The 24,523-nt window shown below is 34.3% G+C and overlaps 1 protein-coding gene and 1 non-coding gene across 5 annotated transcripts in view; one reads left to right on the forward strand and one right to left on the reverse strand.

The window, feature by feature from the left end:
• Positions 1–24,523, reverse strand: part of rg (A kinase anchor protein rugose) — a 402,779-nt gene that overhangs the window by 228,385 nt on the left and 149,871 nt on the right. For all 4 annotated transcript variants that reach the window (XM_090116635.1, XM_090116634.1, XM_090116633.1 and 1 more), the window contains exon 2: positions 5,916–6,020. In XM_090116635.1, coding sequence (XP_089972761.1) covers positions 5,916–6,020 — 105 coding nt within the window. The remainder of the gene's footprint in view (positions 1–5,915; positions 6,021–24,523) is intronic.
• On the forward strand, positions 10,637–10,709 carry TRNAA-AGC (transfer RNA alanine (anticodon AGC)). The gene has a single exon. It is a non-coding gene; the product is annotated as a tRNA-Ala (tRNA).

The following is a 24,523-nucleotide window of genomic DNA, read 5'->3' on the forward strand; positions in this document are numbered from 1 at the left end:
CGGAAAATCCCCGGAAAATGCCTGGGAAATTCCCGGAAAATACCTGGAAAATATCCGGAAAATGCGTGGAATATTCCGGAAAAACCGTGGAAAATGCCTGGAAAATATCCGGAAAATGCGCGAAAATGTCCGGAAAATATCCGGAAAATGCCTGGGAAATGTCTGGAAAATATCCGGAAAATGCGTGGAAATTTCCGGAAAAAACGTGGAAAATCCCTGGAAAATGCGTGAAAATGTCCGGAAAACATCCGGAAAATGTCCGGAAAAGCGTGGAAAATGCTCGGAAAATGCCTGGAAAATATCCGGAAAATGCCTGGGAAATGTCTGGAAAATATCCGGAAAATGCGTGGAAATTTCCGGAAAAACCGTGGAAAATGCCTGGAAAATCCCTGGAAAATGCGTGAAAATGTCCGGAAAATATCCGGAAAATGTCCGGAAAAGCGTGGAAAATGCTCGGAAAATCCCCGGAAAATGCCTGGGAAATTCCCGGAACATACCTGGAAAATATCCGGAAAATGCGTGGAAAATTCCGGAAAAACCGCGGAAAATGCCTGGAAAATCCCTGGAAAAAGCCTGGAAAATATCCGGAAAATGCGTGAAAATGTCCGGAAAATATCCGGAAAATGCGTGAAAATGTCCGGGAGAAGCGTGGGAAATGCGTGGAAAATCCCCGGAAAAATGCCAGGGAAATGCTCGGAAAATCCCCGGAAAATATCCGGAAAATGCGTGAAAATGTCCGGAAAAAGCGTGGAAAATGCCACTTCAAATTTGTGAAGTAATTAAAGCAGAAAACCAAAAAAGAAAAAGAAAGCTAAAATCTTTCATATTAAATGTAGGTATATGGGATATTCATATTTCATACTTAATGTATGGGAGGGTTTAAAGATAATTTTTTTGATATTTCTCGATTTATTTTTAAAAATTTATTACCGCCATTTTACTCATTAGGTTAAGTACTTTCGATATCAGTTTAAAGTTTTTTGTTATCTGTAATACTTACGGAAAAATCGCCTGTGCACACTTAACGATTACACCCTGTATACTGTTCTATAGGTAGGTACGTATTTTAGTCGTGATAACACTATTTTCTAAATCTATATTTCATTCATTTTTGTGCAAACAATCACTGACATTGGCTTTTGTTAATTAAAAAAAGCTTTCCGTTTACGGTCGATTTAGTGAAAATCCGCGGAATTCATAAAAGGCCGCAAAGCAAGCTACACGCTATGTTGTAATATAATTCAGCTGCGTTTGTTCATAGTTTCAGCTAAGCCAGATAATATTGTCAATACCCATGCATCGCTCGAATAAATTGTGCTATATCACAACGGGAAATATTTTAATGAACTTTAGATCAACACTCCGCTGAATTTTTAGGCTCAAAATATCACTAATTAATTATTTATCTAGGTACTAATTACATATTTTTTTTATTTAATTATTATTAAAATATAAATTAATAATTATCAAGCATTTAATGCCGGCACAGAAAGGGTTAAACTTTTCCCACAAAAACTAGGCTGCCATAAAATAGAAAGAAGATCTTTAAATTAGAAAGAAAACTACCAGGGGCGAAGCGCTCCTAAGACGATGAAGGGGTAAATTTTTCTCACGAATACTAGGCTCCTATGACTTCTAAGAAATGAAATTTCGGAATTTATTTTTACATGTACGAAGGCAGGTAAAAATAAATTCCGAATTAAGGCATTGTTCATTCAAGGAATATATTTCGTGGAGTGTTTCTAAATAAAATGAACTACCTACCGGACCCTTAGCAGATTGCAGTGATTCTGTCAAAGTTTCATTCCTGCATTCTGTCGCTTAATACAATCCCGCCGAGATTACTCGACATTTTTTAATCTTTAACCCTGGTATAAAAAAAAATAAGAAATCTCATCATCATTTGTAACTTTCCATTTACTAACGTGACTGACTAGTAGAAAAATACAGAATATAAAAGCTCAAGGATTTGTTTATAAGTTAAAAGTTACATAAATCGAACAGCAAAACTATTAACTAGTTTTTTAAATGGCAATACTTCAAAGTAGTGGGCACAGATAGTTTAAAAATAAAACTGTAATTGGAACTTTATCGGTATTGCGCTCCACTTTTATTAGGACTACATAAAACAAGAGAAAGTTTCTCATTAACGTGTCGGGAGCGGGCATGGGGCGGCCGACGACAATGTACTACATTCCGTCTTGATTGCTTTGACCGCAACCGTCCGGCCAATATCGTTCATAGTGCACATATTAAACTTTTTACTCAATAGTAATTTAATTAATGTTACTATTTCCATCTATGTATATAGAATTATATAATTTTCACGTTAACATTTTTAAATGAAATGAAATGAAATGAAATGAAATATGTTTATTGTGGATACATAGAAGATACAAATAAAATAAAACAGAAACTTAAATCTAACTTAAATCTATGTTTGCAACAAAAGGCCTGCCACTCAGTGCGATACACTGATTTTCAGTGGTTGCCTTAGAATGCCCTGCTGACAGCGGATGTATGTTTTGCTCAAAACTGCGTCATGTTATTAAAAAATTAAAAATAAATATCTATTTTAATATTATGATAATATACATATACTTTAAAATACTATAATTATTAATTTTAATATTATAAATTATAATATATACTTATACTTAGGAAATAAATAATATTTAAACATTAGTAACGAGATTATTGGATAAATACTTAAATAATAAATAAACACATAGGAACATTATTGGGGATGCTAAATTTTTTCTTGTTGACGTTTTTGAAAATCGAGAAGATATGACTTTATTTTTTTTTTTAAAGAAGATAAGCTTTGTTGTGAACGAATAGGCGGCGGTAAGTCGTTCCAACATTTTGAGGCTCGATACCTAAAACTGCCTCTAAATGTAGATGTTCTATGTAGGGGAATTTCCAACAAAGAACATGCGTGTCTATTCTGGTAGGTTATATTATTTTATATTTATATTATATATATATTATTTTCCGCCAACCATTTCAATTTATTGTACAAATATACAGGTACTCTATATTTTATAACATTAAATAGAAGCGTAGCCAGGTGTAAGTGGGTACGATATTCCATTTTAAGTGAGTTGTGTTTGATCAAGTACGGTGTGACATGATCACGATAGGGAATATTGTAACAATAGCGGGCACACGCATTTTGCACCCGTTGCACTATTTTTTTCGTTGATGCCAGCAACCTAGGACCTACAACCACATCCGCGTAATTAAACTTCGACAAGATAAGCGACTCACAAAGTAATTTCCTGACATTAACACTCAAGGACTGTCTAATCCGATAAAGCAGTTTCAGTCGGTAAAAACAGTTTTTTGAAATATTTAAGATGTGCTTGTGAAATCGCAAGCCTTCGTCAAACACTACACCAAGATTACGCACTTCAGTCACTCTTTCTATTGGATCTCCGTTTAAAAATATGGTAGGTTGTTGGGCCAATATTGAATTGATTTGATGAGTTGAGCCTATGATCATATATTTGGTTTTGCTAGAATTGAGAGAAAGACAATTAGATTCTGACCAAACCGATATACGACTCAAATCATCATGTAGCCTTTCCAGAGCGATGTCCATCTCACTCGCCTTGAACGAGAGGTATAATTGAATGTCGTCCGCATACATATGGTATTTGCAATGCCTTATGCATTGCGTTACATCGGCTGTATACAAAATAAACAAAAGAGGACCAAGAATAGAACCTTGCGGTACTCCTCTGGAAACTTCCGCCCATGCAGACGAACATGCACTTTGACTACTTTCCGCTTTTAACTCTACCATTTGTGAGCGGTAGGAAAGATAACTTTTAAACCACTGTAAAGAGTCATCATCAAAACCGTAGTATGAAAGCTTGCAGAGAAGCAGGTCTATATTGATACAATCGAAAGCTCTGGAGTAGTCTAAGAGGATTAACAGACTCCCCTCCCCTCGATCCTGTGCCTCCAGCATATTATCAACCACATCCAACAGAGCTGTTATGGTACTGTTTTGTTTCCTAAAACCCGATTGCCTAGTTGGTAACATATCATTTAAATCTAAATAGCGCCTGACTTGCTCACATACAACTTTCTCAAGAATCTTTGATAGACATGGCAAAATACTAATTGGTCTAAGATCTTTAAGACAATTTGGATTGTTAGTTTTACGGAATATTTAATAATTTTAAAATAAACTGTCGATTATAACTACCTAGATGATTATGTATATTATTATTTATTATTATAGCTATACTCTATCCATGTTTTACAGTGCCAAACATTAAAAAAGGAACAGGTAACACAAATATTTTCATAAGTTCATAACCATCCATCCATTCTTCCAATACTACGTCATAAAAAGCGACCAAAAATTTTTAATCTCCTTGTCGACGATAGAGTCCTGGTAGAGTGCATCAAAATAACGAAAGGGTTCTTGCGTAGTATTTAGGTATTTATTTTTATAGGATAGAAATATGACAATAATCAGGAGAGAAAAAAAGTTTTTAGCGATCAGAAAACCAACGATTAATTTTTTTTCTCATAAAAAAGTAGAAAAAAATGCACTTAACCCTTTATTCAAAATCAGTATTCTACCAGGAGCTTATGACTTATAGAGAGTTAAAAATTGAAGGGAAGAGCTTTTTGAAGTGCTTTTGCCCTTCAAGTATTTTGTTTTAGAAGTTTGCGTTTCGAACTAACCATATATGTATTTGCAATTTATTGTGTAATCTATAGAAGCTTCATTGATGTTTTGTACAACTTATGAATAGTTAATGCGAACAAATAAAAAAAAAGAAGAACTTTCAACGGGTTAATCTTGCTCCAAATAAGCAACAGAGTAGCAGAAATATCGAGGAGGTTAGTTTGTACGCCTTTACAACTAACAAGTAAAATAAATAAAAAAAAAACATGGACCGTTCCGCCCCTTTGGGTTTAAAAAAACAATATGTACCGCTCCCGCAACAAATGTGGGCGGTTCATTATGATTTCGTGACCAATAGTAACGTTTTTATAAACCTGTTTACTTCCATAAATATTTGTCATTATTTAACTTAATAATTTTTATTCTGTAGCTTTCTTAAAAGAACAAGGCGATAATTTATTAAAACAAATTAATTGTATCAAAATTATTTAAAAGCGGAGGCCATCTTAATATTTTGAATTTGAAAAATTGGCAAAACTTTATATTAAATATACTTGGGCAAAATTATATTAAAAAAAATACAATTTAAATATTAATCAAAAGTAAGTAGTCAAAATTTTCGATAGCCTAATGATGCTGTGGTTCAATTTAATTATTATAATGTGACTTATAATCAAGCTAAAAATGAATAAAATATTTTGTTGTACGCTTTTACACGACAACGGGGTTGTTGAATCGCATTCCACTATCGTGGAGAAACTACAACCATGGCTTTAAACAATAGACAAACTACCCCTATGGTGTTTGTGTACTAGGCGAGCATAAAAATAGAAGCGGTGCTATGGCTCGAACCGATAGGGTAGGGGTGGAGTAGTGAAGGACAGTAAATATGACGTCACATCCCCTTGTTTAGTTAGAATTGCTATAGCATGTTTTTTCTTTCCATGTCACCGTTTTCTTTGAATTGTGTTGTAAACTACCTACATTATAAACCTATTTTAATGTTAAGTCGATGATAACTCTTATTGTTTATTGATGAGGAATTTTAATAATTAAAAACGAGCATTTGTATTTCTTTTGCTCATGATATTATGTAAGAAGAGTACCTAGTTAAAGTAGAGCGTTATCTAACTTCTAAGGCTCATTTAGACAAACAGTTCGCAAAAAAGTTTGTCAGTTAAAATACGAGTAATATACTATCATAATTTTTTCTTATACCTATTAGATACACAGCCACGCTATTCTGGTGGCAGGTCATTGCACTCACCTGCAAGCTGGGCGGGCAGTGGTCCAGCAGCTCGAGCATGTGCTGTATGTTCTGCGCGTCCTGGATCACGAAGTTAAGCTCCATGTCGAACTCGCCGCCCACCAGCTGCAAACAAAATATCACGTTAGTACAAATTACAAAATAAAGCTTATCGATCTATTATTATCATACAAAGAGGTGACGACTGGATTATAAACTAAGATGTTAACTCTGTACATATATATATATATATATATATATATATATATATATATATAGATCTTTTTTCGATTTAATGACGGTTAAATTACTTAATTGGTGTTCAATATGATTGATATAAAACTAACGATATCCTAAAGCTTTTCACAAGCTTTGTGCTGATCTTTTGTGCAGAGTGTAGGTGCCTAATACTAATCTCATGCCAAGGAATATTTATTAAACAAAATCAATATGATAATGTGAATGAAATACGATTATTATAAGACATATCAATGTATTATTTTGCTTTTTCTTCAAGGTGGGTTAATGTCTTAATATTATTCCATCCACGTTTGCGATAAACTTGATTTATAGAAAACAAATCTCTAGCAAAACGCCACCGGCAATACGTTGCCCTCGACTTATTTCTATTCAATCGAAATAACACTTTCTGACCAGCTGAAATATTGGCTGAATCTTGAAAGGCCGACGCACAATAGCGACTTGTCCCGGCGCCGTGTTCGACGGACATTCAATTTGCGCGATCGGTCAATCTCTATACACAGTATGTGCGCCTGGTGCCCATGGCCCTTTGTGTGCCTTAACAATAGGCCCACTACGGACATGAAAAAATAACGAATAGTTTTGATATTTTCATTACATGCGGTGGGTTTATGAATTAATATTATTTTACGATAGTGGACAAAATCTATTCTTCTCACACAGCTCTGCTTATGATCCGTTTCACAATATTATAAAATTATTCGATTGATAACAACAGGCAAAGTTGTTAAAAAAATTACGCTAATAACCTTCAACGTATAAATTAGCATTATATCGTTTAGTTTACCAGGAACGTATAAACTACAAGGCGATGTCGGAGCCATAAATATTAACGATCCTTTAAACGCTATAAAGAGGGCGTGGTCAAGGGTCTTTTAGAGACCATAAAAAGCAGCACCCCAGTAATAGGACCTCAGAAGAATCGAGCTTAACTGCGATAACAGATATTATTATTATTCTGATAGATAATGCGATAAAAATACAAAAAGAAATATTACTTGTATTATTAATAAGACCTAATTTAAGTATAGTATACGACAAAAAATTATTAAAAAATTATTTTATACCAGCCATAATACTAACGTAACATTAGTCCAAAGGTATTTCTTCTGTTTGATAAGCAAAGTTTAGTTACGTAATACCAGTGTAGGGTACAACATACATAATACATCCAACTCGAAACCCTTGTAGCGGTATGATTAAATGGTCCAAATATTCACATCTGGAACTTCAAGGATTCGGCCGTTACTCGGTTCTGACGTTCTGGGAATTTATCTTTTTGCATTCTTGACATTTTGCGACATCTATCATTTTGCGACTTGTATTTAAAGTTTCTTATAATATCATGCTTATAAATCGCAACCAGATAACATAGGTCGTCTAGTAAGATACGAAATTAGCATTATTAAATCATAGCTGTTATGAATGAAATACAAAATAATAGAGCTAATAATAAAAATGTGTCAGAAATAGCGAACCATCCCCAGAACTGTTCCATATAATGGCAGCAATTATTTTCCTTTTCATCTTCCACTAAACATGGCGCCATAATATGAAAGTAATTCGCGTAATAAAAATTAACTTCATGCCGAGGAGAGGTCGGGTCGTTAGCGCGAATGGTCTAAATAACTTGTTACTTCGTATAATGTATGAACATTTTTCATGCATTACGGTGTAGAGAGCTGTAATTTTTCGTTTCCGCTCTCTGGGATTTGACTTTTGAACATAAAGATGGGGATGGCTATATGTAAAATATTTGCGGCTCTTTTCATTTCAGCCATTTTATACATAAAATATAAACAGAGTAATAAAATGAAGAATTTTAATTTTTTGCTGTTAAATTTATATTTCAGTAGGTACGACGATACTATTATCTAAATGTAAGAAAAAGCCACCAGCATTGAACCTACAGCTACGTCATGTAAAATCAGTATCAATCTAAATGTGAGCCGACACAGGTATTAGTCGCTAGGCCAGGCTGAGCGCGAGGTTCGTGTCACTTATACAAACGTGGTTATCCCGAGCCGGTAATTCGATTGCTCGGCCGGCCGGCTGTAGCCAGAGGTTATATCCGGATGGATCCGGTTATACACTCATTATTATTACTCCGGTAACGCCTCGAACAACGGACTCACGTAAATCAATTTTGAGGATTGTTTGCAATCCTTTTCAATGAATTGGTAAAAAACTGAACCTTAGGACGAGTCGTGCAAAGAAAACAGACCTCACAAATTTTAAAGGAGTAAAAACAAAACAGAAAATCTCTGAGTACGGAACAAAGATCGTCATTTTTATTCAAATGTAAGCGCGGGGCTCGCATGACATCTGCAGTCTGCACAGGCAGCTTGCGCCGCATTAACATTCGCCATGTAATTACCGGGAGAGCCGCCGCTGGGGAAATGTTCCTCTCGTATTAAATGCGATGACCTCACGTGCACGGCACACTACTTTGTATATAAGGTACCTTTAATCTTTCCTATGCTTTGCAAATTAATAAGAAATTCTAAAGTATTCAATAAATATCTCCATATGAACAGGCTGTTATTAAGATCGGTCAGTATGATGGTAATTTGTACATTATTTTTGTCTATATATCGATCGTGCTCCTCTAAGGGCTAAGCAGTAAATGTTACTATGGTATAACTATCATCACCATTGTGTGCAGGTGCTCAATAAACCAATTGATTATAACTCTGAGGCGTCCGTCTTGTTTCACCTGCCTACCGTAACAACACATACTCTTTTCAGGGTCCTTCAAGCCGGATCTAATATTAAAAAATACATTTCAAAGTAAAACCTGATGACTTGTAATATAAAACTTAAATTATTATTTAGCTGTAAATGCAACATCCTGTATAATAAACATACGACCAATTATGTACTAATCCGGGTCTTCGATTTCATTCAAGTTATTATATAATATTCTATAGGGGCAATAATAACAGTTACAAAAAGTAAACGTTCAACATACGGTCAACCAATCGCTTCTTAGTAATGAATATCTAAGGGTCGCCCTATTGTTACGGACCCTTTTTATCCCGTATTTAATTTCTGTCCAGTCATGGAATCCTGGTACAACGATTAGATACTTTGTAGGATATCCCTTCACGTTAAATGAATTTGTAGCTAAATTATTGGAAAAAAAGTCCTCAAATCCCCTCTAACTAAAACAACTAAGTAAGTGTAGATTTAACTAACAACGCTTAGACATATGGTTTAACAAAACTATTTGTACTAGGAGAAGATAACTTATAAGACGGTATCTTACAATGCTTGCATCTGATTGGCCACTCATCTCTTCCTTTGATTTCAATGGGATATATGGGATATATATATTATTAACAATTGTGATTCAAAAATATCAAGTATCAAATTTCGAACTTCACAATGTGATTGCTAAAAAAAATCGCCTGCTCCGCGATATGTTTGCAAAATCACAAGTTAACAGATTTATGCAATAAAAGGACTAGGATAGCATATTGCATACAGAGTTCTTTTTGCAATATGGATGCTGCGACCCCCTGCGGTTAGGGTGAGATGAGAAGGGTGCAGGGTATGTGTCCTATTGTGTAGTTACAACGTTAAATATTAGCGGAAGCTATAAATTTCCCTTATGAACGAATGAGTTATTGTTTGCTTGAAAATTTAATCCTCATACTCAGTTAAATATCTCAAATACAAGAAATATACTTTTAAAATAAAATTCTATATGCAAGACTATAAAATGGATTTTACAAACAATAATGATGTAGGTACATATAAATTTAATTCGACCAAAAAGTTTCCATGGTCTTTTATATCGAACTCTGTAATTGTAGACTGACCTACAGGCATTCCTACCCGCATGCAATGCAAACAATTCCAACCCTCGTTATTTGTTAACCAAATTCCCGATACGGAACAATAATTACGGCGAGCACGGGTTGAGTGTTGTAATTTATTCCTCATTATACGTCGGTACAATGGACCCTTTGAGAGGGTTAACTACGTTCATTCGGAGGCACCTCTCCGGTCAAGGCTTTGGTGAACATTATCATTAAATTGCAAACGAGATGGTTGCGTTTGACACGAATTTGGTTAAAATGTAATATACTCGTAACTTGCAGTGCAATATCCCGCAGGAAGATCCACTATAAACAAGGTTGAAAGGCCTCTATAGCATTATTTAATTTTATAATGTCGGTAGGTACTAGGAGATCATCTTAGTTTCGACCGGGTAGACATTTTAGCATAAATTCTAAAATTAAAAAAAATGCAAGCAACTAAAATAAAGCAAAAAATTTAATCAACAATAATTGAAAGTCATGTTATGATATGCGCAGAAAACTGTTGTTATGTAAAATTATGAAATAATTATAATATGTACATGAGCAAGTGAAAGGCATAAGAATTTATAATCAATGTCACGTACTCTAGTTTCGCGGTGAGATAAGCGCGAAGTGAACTGCTTCCGTATCAAAATTTCGGCATCACCGCCAACTGGGGGCGTAGCTCAGATGGTAGAGCGCTCGCTTAGCATGCGAGAGGTACCGGGATCGATACCCGGCGCCTCCAAATACTATTCTTTTTTAATTTTATATGGTATAAAAATATTAGATTCGTGAATTATATAGAAGATTTTTACGTATTATTTTTGCTTAAAGTATTTTAATTTATTGTATTTTTTCGATTAAAATTGCGTATTGCGTGTATCTATGCATGAAATTACTTATTTTAAGAAAATATTTCAAGTGGCGTAGTACCGACAATAATGTAATTAGATCAGGTACGAACAACATTTTTTTTAAATAAAAATTAATCTACAAATTATATTAGTGCATTTCTAAAGCTTAAAAATACCTACATCGTAACAAAACGCATTAGATACAATTACATATCGATTACTACTCTGCCAATTGAAGTACATCAAATGCTCCCATATAACACGGAATACTAGTGCAATTGTTACCCTATTCTCTTCTCCGTAATATTTCTTATGACCTGTGATTTATTTCCAACGATCAAAGCCATATATCAATCAAAAAGTCTTTTGATTATGATAAGCCCTTAGAAGCAGCGATAAATATTCGCGATATGTGCTTGGAGTCCATCTTTATGTATGTCGTGTTGGCACCAATATACTATCTCATGAATAACAATATTGCCTCGCGTTACATCAAATATCATATCTATAACTAGGTATGCCTTTTTTCTATATTTGTCTTCATAAAATATAATTGTGTGTTCATATTATTAATCATTGTACATTTGAAAATACAATTTTGTATCGACTGCGAAAATTTATTAAATTGCTATTAAATAAAAACACGCTGTATCATCTTAACATAAGCTATACCTTGACAATTACTCCTCAATACCAATAGAAAATTTATTTATACAACTACCCATAGATAAGTATCAGCTACAAATATCTGTCGCATTAACAATACCAAGAAGGGATTATTCCAAACTACAAACACGAGGGTGTTAACGATATAATCTGGTCGTCATTAATTAAGCCGTCAGCAGCATGCAGTGGAGCGTCCTCAGTCGGCCGCAGTTCGGCGAAGCTTGCGGCTGTATTCAAAGGACTCACATCCTGCTTGCCTGGTACATCAGCTAGTGACAAGTAATATTCGAGACAAGGGAAATTCAATTATGATTTTCTTAAAATCGTAAATATGTATCATATGGTGTAGGTTTAACGGCAATGTCAGAGATAGGTTAAAATATATCATTACATCTTATTAGGAAAATTATAACCGATTAAAAATGCGCTTTTCATTTTTAACAAACAGTGTCTCGAACACTTCAGCAAAAATGTACACGAGCAGCTTATGAGAATTTCGTCAAAATTTAAAAGCGTTCCCAAAATATATTAAATAATACAGGGTAGATTTCCCAGGGGTGTGGTCTGCAGGCAGCAGGGCCTGTAGTTAACAAGATGGATGACCGCACTTAGCGACGTTTTACTCGAGCCGTACTTTAAGCTCTCTATTACTTTATCGCTTCAGAAACCAATTACTCCCGTGAAATTGTCTTCAATATATCACCGAAATTATGCTAAGGCCAAAAGAAACTTTGATTATATTAAGAATTTATGTATCCCCCGTCGATCTCATACGGAGCCATTTCCAGAATTCAGATTAGCTAATTTAAAATTATAATATAGTTTTATTTTACAGAAATTACATATTACGCTGCTTTATATTCCATTACAGTATTTAATTATCTTTTTATTCTTTAACCTGTAAGGCTGTACAGCTTATCAGGCGTTCGTTATAGGAATGAAAAGAAAACAAAGAACGTTTGACGATAATCTCAAATTATTTGCAAGGGGATATTTGCATTATTTTCAAAATATTTCCTGCATCATTTACGCAGACTATTTATATCAGTAAGCCCGGATGCAAATCCGCTTCCAGACGTGTATAGCCGGTATTATAGCAATTATATCATATTACATTGAAAAGTTTCCATAAAGCTCCACGTCGATAATACCTTGCATATTGAAATTCCGCGAACACACCGTTTCGGCGAATATTAAATTGATATATTTTTCTCAATAATATTTTAGTGAACAAAGCATTTCAAATAAAGAGGCAACAGCCAATTTTTGACGTATTTTAAAGAATTCATTTTTTATACTATGTTGAATTGTAAAGAATATAAATTATAAACCAAAATAAGGGATAATTCACAACGAATTCTCTTTTATAGGTATGTTTATTTTGAAATAAGGAAGAGCAATTTATCATAATTAGCGAACACTAAATGTCTCAAAGAGCGCCACTCAAATTATAGCGGACCTCACAAACCCGGGCTGCGGGCTCCACGAGCCGAAAGTTTCGACCTTTGCTCTCTCCTATTATGTCAATATAGGTACATTCTCCAACATTTTTAGCGTCTCAGTTAATGTTAATTTAAATATTCATTTTTTTTAACATGTACCCGATAACCCGTAAACAATAAGCTTTTAAGCTATGGTATATCTAACAAGGTTTATTTCGAGTTTGTATTCTTTATTACTAAAATTTAAAATTGGAATTGTTCGTAAAAATTTATTTCAGTTTAAAAATGTACAAGATCCACTTCGTCAGCAAGACAGAGAAGTGTAGGCAAATTAAAGTCAATTGTTGGGCGGGCGTGGTAGTTGTGACAATGGCGTTAAATCGTGCCCAGAGAATTAGTTCGGCAGCCGCACGTCCCGCCAGAATCGAGCACTTTGTTGCAATTTGCGACAATTTTCCTACACCACCCCTGCACGCTGTTAACCTAGTAACCAAATCGAATTCACGGTTCGAACTCCTGCCGGGTACATTTTTATGAAAGCTTTAAACCCGCTGACCCTGTTTTATAACGCAAAATTAACGAGGACAAAGCTGTCAATTATTGAAGCGATGATTAAGCAGCGATCAAAGGAATCGCTCGTTCACAAGATAATGAGAGCGGAGGCACGTAATCTCGGCTATGAAGGGTTGCGCTAATATCATTTGGCAGGTAAACTGACAGCGCTGATAACGCGCTTAATTGGAACCCTTACAAAAATAACTATTCGCTACTCGTATTCCCTAAAGATTATGCACAATTAATTACTTGATGATAATATATTTTTACTTTGCAATTAATGAGAAAATTAATAATCTCGATTATTCTAAAAAAAAAAGTATTATGAATATATCTTTTTCTTCTTCCTTCAAGGGAACAAAATTCATTAAAAGCAAATCGCTCATCGTTAACAACAATTTTAACAAGACCAATTAACATAAAATAATAATCGAACATTTTTAAATTATAACTTTTTGTAAATTTGCATTATTTTAACTAACACAAAATGTCTTAAATGAAACGAGGGGAAAAAGGATAAAATATTTTATAACATTTCGTAAAGCTGGATAGTTTATTGTTTTAACCGGGAAGCTAATGACGAAGGTAACTTTGAAGGTGATATCAAGTTATAATTGGAGTGTCGTTCTTTTCCCATGAGCTTTTTGTTAATTATATTTAAGGTAAATAGGATGTGTTAAAATTTTGTTTGTTCGTTAACTTGCAATTATTTATTACGTAAACGTAAGCCCTCAAGAGCGGAGCGCATTAAGTACCAGGTAATTAGCGTTCCGCAAGAGGTTTCGTTTCCAGTAAGTTCTTAAATGTATCGCCCAGACGCATCGTTTACCGAGAGCCATTAAAATGTCTGCTGCAGCTGAGAAGTCTTCTAAAACCAGGAGGAAAATACATCCTTGTTGATTTCCGCTAAGCGGCATTATTCTAAAAATACTTCATATATCTAAATTAATTTTCTAGAGCTTTTACTTGCATGAGCAATAAATTGGAGATTAAGATTTGCATAAATGTTGTCGACATTTTCACACTTGGTTATTTATACCCGGTGTCAACACAACCACTTTCGGACTGGAACTTCAGGAAATAGAGCCTTTACAAAGTATTGTATTACTACTAGGAGCTCATAATGGACAGGGATAAACTTACGTCGAGTCGAAACATCCGGGGGTGGAAATAGATTGCCACTACATATACGTCTTAAATAATAATTTTCTATTTATTGTTTCCACGTAGGTATAAGTTATTCCGTATACATTTTATTTGCATTATTATGCATTGGCATAATAATGGAAATAAAAATGAAGATTGCTTCATTATATGTTATTGTTAACAGATCATAAAAATATTGAAACATGTAAATTTGTCGACTGAAATCGCCGTACTTAAAATGGTTTCATAGGCACGAATCAAGATAACATCATCTTGGTTGGGTGCTAAGCTTCAAGAGTATTGCAGAGATTCATAACATACATATCATATTCCTAATGAACGTGGGACACATAAGCAACACTCGTGACGTCACCGGGCTACTAAGTAGGGTCTGCGAGTCACACACGAGGTAAGTGTCCCTTGATAATCGCTCATCGGGTCTAATGTTCCCATGTTAACAAGATTTATTGCGTGTCCTGCTAAGATTATTTACTCTTAAGTAGATTCAACCCTTCAGGGCGATCAAGAGACGACTCTAACTGAAACTACAATAAACAGTTTAACGTTAACTCATTTGCGATAAAATTGTTGTAGCATTGCAACTGAACTAAAGCAAACAAAAATGAATAATTGTTAGTTACAATGTCGTAGAGACGTAGACAATACACAGTTTTAAAAAGTAAAATCAACATTCCCTTCATTCTTTAAAAAACGTTTCGTTTGCAATGTTTTTATTTTTATAACTATATCGACTTGTGCAATATTAAAATGAAAATATAACTACTATACACTAACTATTATAAACACGACTGTTTTTATCAAAAATTTCAGCGGTTTCAGAAACTGTACAGGTTTAAATCAGTATCGGAAACAAATCCCAGTATAATACAGGCCGTGGTGGAGGACAAATGAGCGGGTCACCGTCCCGGGCCGAGCCGTCAGTCGCGCTGACGTCGCCCGGACGCGATTCACTGGGTTTTATTTATTTCAATCCCGGAGGAGATTTGTTTGCCATCTCGCATCCAATTGGTTAAATAGGAAACGTAATGTGAATGTTTCTGTGTGCCGCAATGAGATACCTTTGTAGAAAATGACTTAGATGATATTACACATTTTATAATAACATAAAATATTCCTTTTTCCTAGTCGATGCATCATAGATTCTAAGAATATTCTTTTTTATTCAAGTAAGTATAGATATGAATATTTAGCTAATAGCTGTATTTAAAAGAATACTGGAAAGATTTGCCAATTTGATAAACTATCATATTACTGCGCTATATAAATACGAATCTATAAATATATCAAATACAAAAACAACATCGAATATCGCCGCATTGTCATCGAAACGCGTCATAAATCCAAAGCATTTAGGATTTGCCGAAATATTGTACAAAACCGCAATCGCAATAAAACGCGCGGTTTAAAGTGGCATTGAGCCGCGTCGTTTGACCGGCCGAGATCTTTTTTACCGGAGCCGGCCAATTCCGCGGCGCGCTATTATACTGTGGCCACGCCATAAAGCCCGTTACACACGCGTTGTATCACCACACTTTATTTTTATTGGCGTCATTCAGGTGCAACGATTAAATATCGCCATATTTAATGTTATTCATCTGACATGTTCGCATGGGAAATTCTATTGGAAAAATACGAATAGCATTTTTTTTCCAATTATAATAACGATTAATGTACCGCAAGCTTTAAGCATTGCTTTAGAATGAAAATAATATAATGATTTACAGTTCAACAAAAAATATTGATAAACAGAATCATGAAAACCTATAAATGGAGTAAAAGCGAGCTTCAACAAAAGGATTATAAAGCCCGCGGGAGGCTTTACGGCGGCCCTCCAATTACGCAGCCGTGGATCCAGAAAGATTTCCGCAGTTTATGTTTATAGCTTTTTTACTTACTCTTGTTTTTCCTTACGGTTATGACAGAACGGAGTGGTCGTTGTAAAATAAGTGATGTGCAAAATGTATTCATACTGCTTAATGGCACTTGCTAAATATGGTATGAAAATGAATAATTCGGCTTTTATAGCTGCTTTTTAAATGTTTTTATAATCTAAATAAAGTCAAATTTGTAAGGAAATTTATGTTACAAATAAATTTAAAATGTATCAAAATAAAATATGTTTCCCCTAAACATTGTTGCCCAATCGAAAACTGCGCTTCCATCACATACAAAGTGTGTTTTTGTTGCATTTTAATAGCACTCGTTTGAACGAAGTTCACGCGATCAACATATTTCAAAAAGCGTCAATACATTTCGCTAAAAGGCCGTCGCTGACACGAGCAAGAATGTGTCAGACGCAGGTATTTCGGGCAGGCGGTGAATGCGACTACAGCCTACCGCCCGAAGACCGCACGGCACTATACCTCTGTACGCGCTATGAACTCTTGGTATGTTGATCAATGGAATTGATCTCGTAGGTGTGGTGGAACCGCCATAATCACTTTTACTTTTTATACGCAAGTGAATTTAACAGTTTAATGGTTCAGAAGAAAGAAACAAATGATCAAGATTTAGGTACTGAAAAGATATTGGATATTGTCGAGAAGGCTGTGTCAGCACTAATTTGTGCAAAACTGAAGTGTCAGTTAAGGTATGATTTTCTGTTTCAGCTCCCTGTGACTGTTGGAAAGTCAGTTGAAATGTTGTAATATTTAAATGAACTAGTTTGAATTCAAGCAATAATTTTAAAAATAAAATATATATGAATCGTAAATGAATCCACAAATATTTTAAGAATTCAAAGCGCTTCTGTATGGCGTAAATGTAAATATATGTGTAAATGTTTGATTTTGATATTGAATGTAAAAATCGAATTATGAATGTACATAAACTTTTAAATATTTCCGGAAACTCAAACGTACAAAATTCATGATTTCTACATAAATTATATTAAACTTTTAACATCCATTCATGTAATTATACATACATTTTAAATTAACTAACACAACAGCAATATCTCTTGTTCAAAATAAAGTGGCAAGATGGAAGCATCTATTCAGAGACGAAACGTGTCCGATAATTGAGACACCATTAAAAGCAGCCGAGCTATTACTTACTTGCTTTATTGAAAATCAATACTTTATTTATTGGTAATTAAAGCGTATTTTTTCTATTCAGAGGGCCGATTTTTCAATCCATGGTTAAAACTTATTCGCCCAATAAAGTATTACACGATAACATTAAAATGTCACCCGTAAACTGTCAAATACAGGAAAAGAATACATTTTTGAAATGGTAGTTTAATACGTTATTCGACGAATAAGTATTAACCAAGGATTGAAAAATCGGCCCTAAATAGTAAACTGACAGTTGAACGCTAATTTTTTCCAATTTAATGAACTTTTTATACAAAATGCGACCACATTTAAATAATTATTTCTTACAAATACTACTAATGCTATAATTTTTACATGTTAAAAATCACTCTAAACAGACCTAATTATGGAATTTCTTCCCATTATTGTCGCAAAAAGTATATTTCACGTTTTTATTCGAGCCAAGGGCTCTTCGGTGATCAATGAACATTTAATTCAATCCGAAGGTTCATAAATGTCCGTCACAGACCCAGAACTCAATGGTTTAAATCGTTTTTCATTGTGCCCAGACGTGTCGACACTGCGGTTTAGGCGATCCAGGGCTTAGATTTACCATGTTAAACTATATGGTTAGGTATATGCCTAATGCCTTCATAACCCTTATCTCTTGTTACATGTAATTCACTGAACGTATTACACAATTAGTTAAGTTATATTATAATTATTTATTATTTATTCGGTAGTCTGAATTTTTATTACGGTAAATGCAGCTACCACCACAAACTTTCCTCTTTCAACTAAATAAAAAAAAAAAATTACACGCACGTGTGGGATTTTGTTGAACATCTGAACCAAAATACCAAGGCAGCATAAACACGAGAGGGACAGCAGGCGGTGAATAATGCAACGACGAGGGATTGCGTGCCACCGCGCCCTTTATGTTAATTTCACGTGACGTAGCTGCCACGGCCGCACACCTCCTGTGTACCTTAGCTAGCCTGGTACCTGCGATTTTGATATACGCCCACTTGCATTGTGTTTTGTTTGTTTATGTTGTTTACCTGTACAAAAATGCATTTTTTTTACAATAAGCAAACCCTTAAACCAATATGGCCACAATTCATTTACAATCAAGGCAAAATATTGTTATCAATAATGCAATATAATTTTGTATGTAGTGAATTCACTCACATAGCTTTTTATTACTTCTATGAGAATGTTGAGCACACCATTATTGATTTGAAACGACACTTATAAACGTACTTCAACTCGTCTCTACTCGAATTGAAAACAAATAATGATTGTAACAATTACTTATTTTGAGAAAGTTCCAATCGCTCAAGTGTGGAACAGAAAAATGTATTTCCTTCGTAAAAACATAACAAACAATACGCGTCAAGTGGATTAAAAGAGAATAAACTTAGCAGCACCGCGGCGCCGGCTCCTAATGAGTTTGGGAAAGTTTTAATTAATTCACGTTTCAGATACTTAAAGCATTTGGAAGCGAAAAATCACGGCGGACACTTTTATTCTTATATAAATTTTTAATAGAGACATTACGAAGTTCATTAGCGTTTTCGTGATAAGCACTTGGAACTTGTTTCTTTTTAATTTACAAGTTAAAAATAATATGATTTTTTTGAAATATAATTTAATGTTTATTTAATTGTAATTCAAACACAGTAATTTCCGAATCTATAATATTGTTGAATATATCTGTGAGTATAGGAGCAATCACTGATGTCGTCGATTTTAAAAGTTCGTTCGTTATTTGATCAGCTCCTGGTGTCTTATCCATCTTTTGCGTGTTGATTGCTCTAATCGTTTCTTTAACTAAGATTTTGGGGATGGGTTCGGAATCAGTAACGCTGTTGTTTATTTTATTTATAGTTTTATTTTTGTTTTTGCTTTGGTATAAATTTTTATAATAATTTGTAGCTTCTTTAAGTATTTCAATTCTTTTATTTGTATAACTGTCTTTTGTAGTCTTAGTTTTAAGCATCCAATGTTTTTTATAATTTAACTCTTTTATTGCTTTTCTTACGCCTCCAGTTTTCTCTATATAATTTTGTAATGTAATATTCCTTTTAGTTTTCTTATCTTTTTTGATATTATGATTTATCTTTTTGCTAAGCTCAGATATTTTATGACGGTAATTTTTCTTTTCTTTCTTTTGTAATAATTGTCTTCTTTCTTCTAATAATTGTTTTGTCTCATCTGAAATGAATTTCTTGTTTTTGACGTTTATTTTCTTCGTTTCTGTTTTCAGTATGTTTATAAGCTTTTCGTATTGTTCCTGGATCGGTTGACATCTGTTTATATCTTTATTAGTTAATTGCTGTAGATTATTTATAAGTTGAGTGATATTTCCGGTACAAATAATTCCTGAGTTATGTGTACAGAATCGTCTTTTGTTCTTAATTGGTGTTCCTGTTAGTGTCGCACGAACCATTTTATGGTCCGAATTGAAATTTAAATTGTGAATGATGGATACATCTTTGATAATTTTTGAATTATTAGACATGATAAAATCTATTTCATTTTTATATTGTCCATTTGGTGACATCCACGTCCACTTTTTCGTTTTCTTTTTCTTATAAAAACTGTTCAATATTTTAAATTTGTTTTCCAAAGCGAAGGTGACTAATCTGGATCCATTTTTGCTCCTTTTGCCTTGTCCATACTTTCCTATTGTATACTCTTCTCCACTTTTTATTTTTGTTCCAATTTGTGCGTTGAAGTCGCCCATTACTATTACATTTTTGTTGCAGTATTGCATAGACATTCTTAGATCTTCGTAGAATTTTTCAATATTTGCAACGTCCTTCTTTTTATTTGATTCAGGTGGTGAATAAGCCTGGATGATCGACCATTTTTCTTCTTTATTTAAAGGTAACATTATGTTTATTCTTATATAAATTTTTAATAGAGACATTACGAAGTTCATTAGCGTTTTCGTGATAAGCACTTGGAACTTGTTTCTTTTTAATTTACAAGTTAAAAATAATATGATTTTTTTGAAATATAATTTAATGTTTATTTAATTGTAATTCAAACACAGTAATTGTGCCATGAAAAGCTTTAATTTAGCCTTTTTAACTGTATAAAAACATGAATTGTAATTGTTGTTTGCAGCGCGCTGTCGCCGGCCGCGACGTCGAGGCGCGCCGGTTCACAACAAGGGGCTACGAACTGTGTGGGTCGCGATTGGGGACAAACAATCAAACACCTCACTCTTGCTGACGAAAATACTATCATTCAGCGATGTGAAGTAAATCTGCTGAGACATGCTGCGTCAGTTCTATTTTTATCTACAAGTAATATTTGGTTAAAACTTATTCATCTATTAACGTATTAAACTACCACTTCAAAAATGTATTCTAGTTGTCCGTATTTGACAGTTTATAGGTGACATTTTAATATATTCGTGTAATACTTTACTGAACGGATAAATTTTAACCAAGGATTGAAAAATCGGCCCTAAAATAAGTAGTTTGTCATAACGCGAACAGAGAGCAATAAAGCTTTTCCCCAAAAAAATGTAACGACTGTTTTTAGTTAGGATTATTTCTATTTTTATGAACATAATGTTGTTTTGACTGCGTAGTGAGGAAAATTTATACAGACAGACCAAATAGCGAACTTATGCTATGATACATAAAGAAAATCGGAGATATTTCGCCCTTAAAATTAACGTCGCATAAAACTCATAATCATTTACTTTGTCCTTCACTATAGTATCCTTTAGTAATAACTTAAGCTCTACCACACCTCTTTAGCGAAAAGAACTTATATTTCCTCAATAGCGCTATCAAAAACTAATAATTAGCTATTACCGGCCCATTCATTATCCTTTCTCATTGCGGCAACACAACTCAAAGGGCCCTAATGAGAAAGTTTGCGAATATCTCAAATAATATCGGGACTCGAGATTGAAGCCCGCCATCCTTTGTTACTTGTTCGGAATTCCAAGTAACTCGGGATAAGTAATTATATTAAATCTGTTGAGAATTCTCAAAGGTTTATTATATAATTACGGGTTTGCTGCAATCATTCCAAATTATTATCAACAAACAGAACTCCTTACAAACGATCTCGTATCTACTTAACTTGAGATTAAATATTTTGTAGAACACAAATATGATTTTTCTTTTCGTCACATTTATCTTCGAAAAAACATTACAATTTTCCTACATTTAACCCATTGACCACCGTAAGCCCCGATCGGGGCGCGACACAATAGATTTTCTATTGTGTCTGTGATTCCGAGGACTGATGGATTAAACTATCAGTGAGTCTGATCGAATTGTTCCAATTTTCCAGCTGCATTCCTCGGAACTGCAGTGCCACATCCAAAGACAAATCACGATTAGGTACAAATGTCAAGATACAATCTTTTCGCAGACGATCATTTCAGCAGCGTGCCTGCGATGGATCGAAGGCTGCACGTGACAACACGGACATTTCTCTTAAACCATAAAACTATTCTTTACATTTTTACTTGATAATAAACAATAATAAACAATAAGCTATGAGTTGTTTTATCACTCAAGTTCTGCTTTGTTTGTTACTCCACAATCCACATAACGAATGCCACTGTAATTTATTGTCCTAGAATAAGGACCATAGTAAAATATCGTATTTCACATCCTAAGTGGCAAATTCTAAAAGCTGATATATAAATCGTAACTATACTCAACTCCTTGGTAAATACAACAAAAATCTTCAGCTTTTACTTAGGCATGGGAAACAGACACATGGACCACACACATTGCCTGCAATTCCATGCGTATGTTACACGCAATATAACTTGATTTTATTACACAATCGCCCATAGCTATCATCCCGCAGTACATTAGAACAGATTTTGTGAGTATATTTAAGGCTCAGTAGTAGGATGGGATTTTCTTGGAGTTCAATTAAGGAGATTTAAGGTCTGTTACTCGTACGAGTTTCGCAAAGGTCCTTCACTGGATTAGATTAGTTGTAAGACCTTTTAGTTGCCGATAGATCTTACTAAATTAAATTCTGTAATCAATAATTGCGTTATAAGTTTTGACACTACCTACCTAAAGTACTTATCTTTATTAACATGACGATGACCCACATTGCAAAGACACGAATATATCAATTCATTTAAGCAATAAATTGTGCATGAAATATAGTACTAATAGTGGTTACTAAATAATTAATATATAATTTAAGAGAAATATAACAGACTGTGTTAATAGTCACAAACCAAACCGGTTCCTTATGCGAAGTCAGTTAATAAAATTCTTTAAGTAGATTAAGCCTAGAAACATCGTGTATTCAGGAGGAGTAGAGAGCATGACCGGATCTCGTTAATTAACTTTACATATTGATGGCGCCTCATCAGGATTTCGGCTAATATAATTAATTACTTACGTTTTGTTCCAATTACAGGAAAAGTGTCTCATCCCCGCCCGTCTACAATATTGTAAAGCACAAAGCTTCGGCTTTTACCTCCAGCTTTGCAAAACTTTTTTCTATTCGTCTTTATCATTTGTAGTTGTATGAAATAGCAATATCGAACCATGACAACCTTTATACAAAAATATCAATTTATTTATTTTATAACACCTACCTAATAGGTACCTAGTCAAAACCAAAATGAAAATCATATACATCGCCTCGACTACATAGAAAATTCCACATATAATTCCGTTTTCATTAGTTACAGTTCCAAATACTCGTAGTTCTATGCATTCAACGGTATCAACCGAACATCAGGGTTACCTCCAACCCACCGACCACCCTCCACAATCGCGTCTAACTTCAGCAGTTGACAACCGCAAGTCTGCCAACCAGCAACAAGCGTAGTTGCGAACAGTTGGCGCGGTCTGTGTGTCGTGTGACGTCACACCGGGATTTTGATTGGACGCTATACAGGGTGTAATCGTTAAGTGTGCACAGGCGATTATTCCGTAACTATTACAGATATCAAAAAACTTTAAACTGATATCGAAAGTACTTAACCTAATGAGTAAAATGGCCATAATAAATTTTTAAAAATAATACGAGAAATATCTAAAAAATTAACTTTAAACCCTCCCATACATTTAGTATGAGATATGAATATCCCATGTACATGGGTTGATCCAAAAGTAATGATAATCAATATTAAACAAGGTCATTACAGTTAAAATAATTATGTATTTCTCTAGATAGTCTTCTAACTAGATAATATACTTCGATATTTTTTTTCCTTAACTTAGAAAAAAAAAAACTTTGACTTCATCTACAAAAACCCCTCAAAATCGGCCATCACTTCGCTGTCGTCTTAAAATTTCTTGTATCGACGGTGTTTCTTGTGCCGAGGTAAGAGATAGAATTAACTAGGAGCTAGATCTTACAAACAGGGTGGGTGTTCAAGCATTTTCAATGCCGATTTTTGATTGGCAGCCATCGCAACTGACGCTTTGTGATCTGGTGCGTTGTCTTGGTAAACCAACATTCCGCCAACCCGCAATCTTTTAATTTGGTCTGTGTAGTAGAAGCCCTGTGTAGTAGTGGCTACCTTCTTAAAATATTCCACATTTCTTCAGCGTCCCAAAAAACTACGGCTTTAATCTATCCCACTAATTTTCACTTTGAAAATCTTCACCGTCACTTTGGAAGCTCGCATCCAGGCCATTGATTGTTTCTTGGTTTCAGCATAAACATGGTGAACCCAGGTAACGCCCATGGTCACAAATCGTGACAAAAAATTATCCTGATCTCATTAAAAATTAAGAAATTCACCCTCTAAATGTCGAATCGTTGTTTCTTCTTTTCGTCGGGAAACATTTTGGCTCGCACTGTTCACATTAAAATTAATGT

Source organism: Colias eurytheme, chromosome 26, assembly GCF_061535395.1.
Source record: "Colias eurytheme isolate Ceu_HAF_F1 chromosome 26, ilColEury1 Martin Lab GWU primary, whole genome shotgun sequence".
In the NCBI taxonomy this organism is placed as follows: Eukaryota; Metazoa; Arthropoda; class Insecta; order Lepidoptera; family Pieridae; genus Colias; species Colias eurytheme.